Below are 6000 nucleotides of genomic sequence, written 5' to 3'. Positions count from 1 at the left end.
TATGATGTTCATTCCACCTTTTCCTCTAACCCCTAAAATGGCGCGCTACAATGTAATGAATTAGGTCGAACAAACCTTTAAGTTCTTCTTTTTCACACCATTGATTGTTTAAGTAGAATTGTTAATTTCATGTTCTGGTACCATAATCCATATATGTGATAGCAACTCAAGACTGGTCATGTATTCCATAGATTGTAGAATAACAAGGGAGTTACACTTGGTGTTTGATTTGTTGTCTGTAGCATTATTATCTTATATAACTTGACGTTTAATCTTTAGATGTAATATCACAATCGTTCCTAGCTTCCTTACCGTACATATTTGTAGTTGTAGAAAAAACTATTTGTGTGCCTCCTCTTGCTATCACATTTCATATAGCTAGTATGGTAATGTTTGTACTGTGTTAAAAAATAGTACTATATAGTATGGTAATGTCGGTTGGCATGCATCTCAGGACTATATCCCAAGGGTTCGTACTAACCATGGCATTGTAGTGACAATATTTTGGAAGAGAGATCCTTATGGGATCTATAACCAGAGTAAGCTTACAATAATTTAGGCATCAGATCTAGAGTATAATCAGATGTGAACCTGTAGCTTTAGCCTGCATCTACCTTTAGCCATTAAAATACAGAAAACACAGTAGGCATCAAGCATGTAGTGATGGAGTTCACATATACTCAAAAGAATGCTGGGTGCAAGAACAGCAAGAATATAAGATATAGTATGTCACAAGTATACACTGTAATAGTTGTGTAAAAACAGTTGGTAAGAAGAAGAAAAACTCGCTAATACATAATGGACAATTTCGGTAATTTTGAAGAAAAATAGATCAGAAGGAAAAAAAAAATCCGCATATGCTCCAGCACCTTCTTCCTCATGGCCTGCAGGCGAGTACCATCGATCCTTTTTCATTTTTCACCGTTCCATTGCAGCACGTACAGTACCACACTGTAGAGCAGTAGCCGCATGCGCCCAATCGACGAAAGTAACAAGGACACGCTCTTCTCTTCATTTTAACCGAGCGCGAGCTGGATCGATCTTATTACCAGGGTCTTTTTACCACCCCGATGTAGTAGTAATTAACCTCTCAGCGAAGCCCTCCGGCAAGAAGGGTTCTTATTAATCACCACGACAAATCAATAAATAACCAGACCACCATTTTTTTCACTGTAACACTGTAATTAACACAGCAACGAATCAAGAAACGGATGCAGCTGCTAGCTTGGAGTATCTGGGACGGGACATGGAGAGGGAGGGTGTGTATCGGAGTAGCAACGTCGACGACGACGATGCGCGCGCATGCATATGCATGCATGCAGGCGAATGATTCTGACATGGACATGCCGTCGTCGCTACGTGCATGCAATGCATATGAGGGGTGCTGGAGCTTGGTGGAGGAGGAGAGCTCTTGAGTTTTAGGTTTCTGAGATGCGGAGATGTATGGAGTATGGACGGGGGTGGAAGAGCCGACGGGGTAGGTAGATAGATACAAATGGTACAAGAAAGAGAGAAAGAGAAGGTAGAAAGCCATCTATTGAATTGATTGATGGGGGTATGGGGAGAGAGCTAGTCACCGGGGTGGTGTATGGATCTACTGGACCATGCCCAGGAAAGATCCGGCTGTCGTCGTTGCCGGCGCCGGTGCGCTGGGAGCGGCAGCAGCACCCGGCGGGTTGCCGCCGCCGCTGGACGAGGTGGCGTTCGGCCTGACAACGTTGTGGTGGTGCTGTTGATGCTGATTCTGGTGTTGTTGCTGCCCCTGGAACTGGATCTTGTACTGCGTTTTGTTGCCGTCGAGGTCGTCCTCCTCGTCCTCATCCTCGTAGTCGTCCTCGTCCTCGTCGTCCTCGTCCATGTTATCGCTGTCGGCGCCGCCGCCGCCCGTACGGTTGTAGCTGTTGAGCAACGCCTGCTGCGCCGCCTGCGGCTGCGGCTGCGGTTGCGGTTGCGGCTGTGGCTGCCTCTGCTCCATCGTCGTCGTCTCCTTCATAATGCCTTCTAGCTTTAAATGCGCAGTGTTATGCAATCAGCATTGGATCACGGAAGAAACGAACAGCAGGGTACCACATGTACGTGCCAATTGGCTACGGCCACATCCAGAATGCACATTACCTTTTTCGCCGCCTTGTTGCCGCCTGCTTCGCTGAAGACGAACCTGCTGCCGCCGTTGCTCGCCACCCTTTGCACTCCCCCGGAGACTCCTTCCGACGCGTTGCCGCCATTACTGTTGCCGTTCCCGGCGTTGCTGGCGTCAGTCTTGGCCACCCCCACAGGTGCCACGGCGTGCTGCTGTGGAGACGTCTGCGAGATCGGCGCCGCGACGGTGAACGCCTCGATGCGGTCCTGGGGAGCTGCATTGGCGTGCTCTGCTGGCGGCGGCAAAGACAGTGGGCTGCCGGCGCCGGATGGGGAGCTGAGCGCCGCCTTGTTGCGGTAGAGCGCCTCGAGCTGGTGGAAGTAGGGGCACGTCTTGGAGTCCTCGGGCCGCTTCTTGTTGCTCTCCTTCACCTTCTTGAAGTACTTGTTGATGTTCTCCCACTTCTCCTTGCACCGCTTGGAGCTCCGGTTGTAGCCCATCCGACGCATGCCGGCGGAGATCTCTTCCCAGAGCGGTCCCTTCGGCCCGGCCTCTTGGTACCTCATGTCCAGGTTGCTCCGGAGTTGGATCAGCGCGTGCACCTCCGTCTTGGGCCACCGCGACGATGCCGGTCCGCTGCCGCCACCGGACCCGTCGTACCCCGACGAATCGTGCGGCGCTTCGGATGGCGTCACGACGATGTCCATGCAGCTTGAATTCACGGCCGGCGCTTGCTGCTGTAGCTGTGGCGTCGCTGGAGCCGGCGACTTGTGCGGCTGCGGAGTCACGGGCGGCATTGTTGGCGGCTTATGCTGCCGTGGCGAGGGTTGAGGCTGCGAGTGCGTGGCAGGTGGCTGCGAAGACGACGGCGGTGGAGGAACTGGCGCGGCGGAGTATGCTATGGGTGAGGCGTGAGGCTGCGATGGTGGTGGCGGTGGCATGAATGTGATGGCCTGCGCGGCGATGGAGGGCATGGGGATAGTCTGCCCGGTGATCTTCTGTATGAAGGAGAGAACGGCGGCGTCGCGGGTAGCAGCCATGGCGCGCTCCTGCGCGAGGATCTCCTGCTCGCGCGCGAGGCGCGCCATCTCCTGCCTCCGCCACGCCTCCTCGCGGATCATGCGGTCCTGCTCCCGCTTCTCGATGGCCTCCAGGAATCGCTGCTGCATCGCCTCCTGACGCTCCATCACCTGCTTCATCAGCCCCTCGAAGAACCTCATCATCTTCCCGCTCCCGGCCTCGCCGCCAGTAGCGGCCGCGGCGCCACCCTCCGACGTCCTCTTCCTCTTCCCTCGCTCGTCGGCGCCGCCACCCATGTCGTCCGTGCCCTCGTCGTCGGAAGAGTCGTCCTCGTCCGAGTACTCCTCCGTGTTGGACGTTGAGAAGCTCATGTTGCCCACTACCACCGGCGTCGGCAGGCCTGCCGTAGCGGCGGCCGAGGCACCAAGAGGCGGGGGCTCGGCGAGGGGCCGTACGGCTGTGGGGCCCACCACCCCAGGTACTCCAACGGCTGTGGCCGGCGGCGGGGCCGACGCCATCGGAGCCGGCGTCGCTCCGGGCGTGCCGTGCAGCGCCTCGAGCTGTCGGAAGAAGCGGTAAGCTTTGCCGTCGTTGCGGCCGGCGCGGCTGTCCTTGGTGCGCTTGTAGTACTTGTGAACGTTCTCGAACTTCTCCTTGCACTTCTTGGCGTTCCGCCTGTACCCCTCCTCGGCCAGCTTCCTGCCAACCACCACCAACACCAATCATCATGAGCATCAGCGGCACAAAGCGAAAAAAACCTCGTCAATGGAGCTCTACTCTACAACCACAATTGCACACATACGAACTCACACATCATGCAAGTAAACCGTAACCCTCACACAAAAGCTGCATGCATGTACTAGTAGAATTTTACTCGATTTGGGCACCCAAATGCAAAAGATATACTAGAAAGGCATATGCATACATGCAGCACTAGCAAGAATGGCAAATCCCAAGAAGAATGCAAAGTAAATTAAATCGGGAATAAAAATCCAACTTTTGTGTGCAGAAATTCAGAGGGCCAGAGTAAAAGACAGCGTCTCCGGGATAGATGCCCCCCGGATCTGAAGCTTACCGGAGTAGTACCTCTCATGTCGAAGGGATGGTTGGACAAAAAAAATCAGGGAAAGGTGGGGAAGGAGAGCGATATGATTTTAAAATGGAAAAAAGTCACTGTGCTCGTGAAGGATAGTTAAGGCAAAAGTGTAAAAAAGAAGTGTTTTTTAGCGGGTAATTGAACAGCCGCGGCTGACGGGAATCACACCACGCCGGCGCCGAGATTTCATGCGGCATTACGCCGACGGCAATTTCCGGCCTCGACGGACGGCGACGCCGGCGACGGCGCGCGCAATTGCCTGGCAGAGGTCAATTAGTGGGCTGTAATTTACCTGGAGACCTCTTCCCAGAGTGGGCCCTTGAAGGTGGCGTCCCGGAACGCGGCGTCCATGTCCGACCGGATCTTGAGCAGCGCCAGGGTCTCCTGCCGCGGCCACCGGTTTCCTCCAGCGCCGCCGCCCAAGCCTTCCTCGCCGGCCGCTGCCGCGGCGAGTGCCTCTTCGTCGAAGCCCACAGCGCCGGCACCTGCTAGCTCGTTGTTGAGCTGTTGCTGCTGCTGCGGCGGCCCTGGCGCCGGCGGGCGGCTGCTGATGGGCGAGGGCGCCTCGGCCATGGAGATCCGCTGCTGGCCGGTGCTCCTAGACGGCGAGAATGGCGGCATCTCTGGGGGATGCAAGCCGAACTGCTGGCCCGGGCCTCCACCCTGCTGCTGCTGCTGCTGCATGCTAGTACACACTGGGTGCACGTCGCCGACCGAGCTTTACCACAGGCGCATAGGGAATGGAGGCGACTGAATGATCAGTACATGAGAGAGAGAGAGAGAGAGAGAGAGAGAGAGAGAGAGAGAGAGGTGAAAAAGATGGGAGGCCAGGACAAGCAGAAAGAGCACAGAGAGAGAGAGAGAGAGAGAGAGAGAGAGAAGGAGTGGGGAAAAAGGGAAAGGAACAGAGATGAGGTGGTAGGCAGGTGAGGGATGAAGATGAAGAAGAGGAATAGAGGAGCGCTAGTACAGGAAGCCTGGCACAAGAAAAATACTAGCCCTGCAAGGGAGAGGGGAGGGGAGGAGGAAGAAAGAAGACGGAGAGGAAAAAAGAAATAAGATACCTTCAGTAAGCCTGCAATAAATAATAGGGTGGATGGAGGAGAGAGAGGGGACGAGAATATGATAGCTGTGAAGGAAAGAGAGAGAGAGAGAGAGAGAGAGAGAGAGAGAGAGGGGTGTTGAGGAGTGAAATGTTGAGTGCAAGGAGAGATGGCTGTTTGTTGTGTGCAGACGATGATGAGGGGGATGATGCGGGAGATAAAACAAACGGGATGCTGCGCTGTCAGGGTGGCTTTACCTCCCTCCCTGACTAATGCCCCTACAGCTAGTTAAAAACCCAAAGGACGGAGGAGAGGGAGAGGAGTGCCGGGCAATGGTATGGTAGAGAGAGAAACATGTGAGCGGCATGGAGAGGAGATGAGAGGAGAGGAGAGAGAGAGGCTTGTGATGAAAGGGAGGGGAGCACAAATACCCATCTACAAAACTCCCCCTACCTCAATCCCCATGGAGGAATATGTTGGATTCTGTGGTCATCTTAGTCATTTCTCCCATACAATATATCTTAGTCATATACAGTATTATCCATCGGATTAACCTTTCTTAGCTACCAGTAACTTTACACTCGTATTCCTCCTAGCTAGTACAGCCTCTGTTATCACAACTTTTCGATGCACCTAATTTTGAGGGTTAGAAGCGACTGTTGCAGTGAAACAATTCATTACAGTGAGTTTTTCTTCTCTTTTCTGCAGTGGTATTTTTTACAAAAGAAACGTAAATTTGGTATTGACAAAAAAACATAAAT

General features: G+C 53.6%; 1 protein-coding gene and 1 long non-coding RNA gene across 2 annotated transcripts; one reads left to right on the top strand and one right to left on the bottom strand.

The window, feature by feature from the left end:
* Positions 1 to 696: 696 nt before the first annotated feature.
* Positions 697 to 5054, bottom strand: LOC123434039 (trihelix transcription factor GTL1-like). The gene is made up of 3 exons (XM_045115489.1): positions 4489 to 5054; positions 2116 to 3799; positions 697 to 2005 (listed from the first exon to the last, which is right to left on the bottom strand). Exons 1-3 carry the CDS (start codon positions 4878 to 4880, stop codon positions 1595 to 1597), a joined length of 2487 nt encoding a protein of 828 aa, XP_044971424.1. The 5' UTR covers positions 4881 to 5054; the 3' UTR covers positions 697 to 1594.
* Positions 4966 to 5252, top strand: LOC123434055. The gene is made up of 2 exons (XR_006625353.1): positions 4966 to 5006; positions 5048 to 5252. It is a non-coding gene; the product is annotated as an uncharacterized LOC123434055 (long non-coding RNA).
* Positions 5253 to 6000: the final 748 nt, after the last annotated feature.

Source organism: Hordeum vulgare, chromosome 1H (genome assembly GCF_904849725.1).
Source record: "Hordeum vulgare subsp. vulgare chromosome 1H, MorexV3_pseudomolecules_assembly, whole genome shotgun sequence".
In the NCBI taxonomy this organism is placed as follows: Eukaryota; Viridiplantae; Streptophyta; class Magnoliopsida; order Poales; family Poaceae; genus Hordeum; species Hordeum vulgare.
This window is presented reverse-complemented; position numbering and strand designations above follow the sequence as displayed.

Bases quoted from the DNA above. Each gene is read 5' to 3' on its own strand.
- LOC123434039 (XM_045115489.1), bottom strand. From the start codon at position 4,880: ATGCAGCAGCAGCAGCAGCAGGGTGGAGGCCCGGGCCAGCAGTTCGGC. The intron at 3,800-4,488 runs GTAAATTACAGC...GGTGGTTGGCAG, and splicing joins CTCTGGGAAGAGGTCTCCAG to GAAGCTGGCCGAGGAGGGGT. The intron at 2,006-2,115 runs GTAATGTGCATT...GCGCATTTAAAG, and splicing joins GCAACAAGGCGGCGAAAAAG to CTAGAAGGCATTATGAAGGA.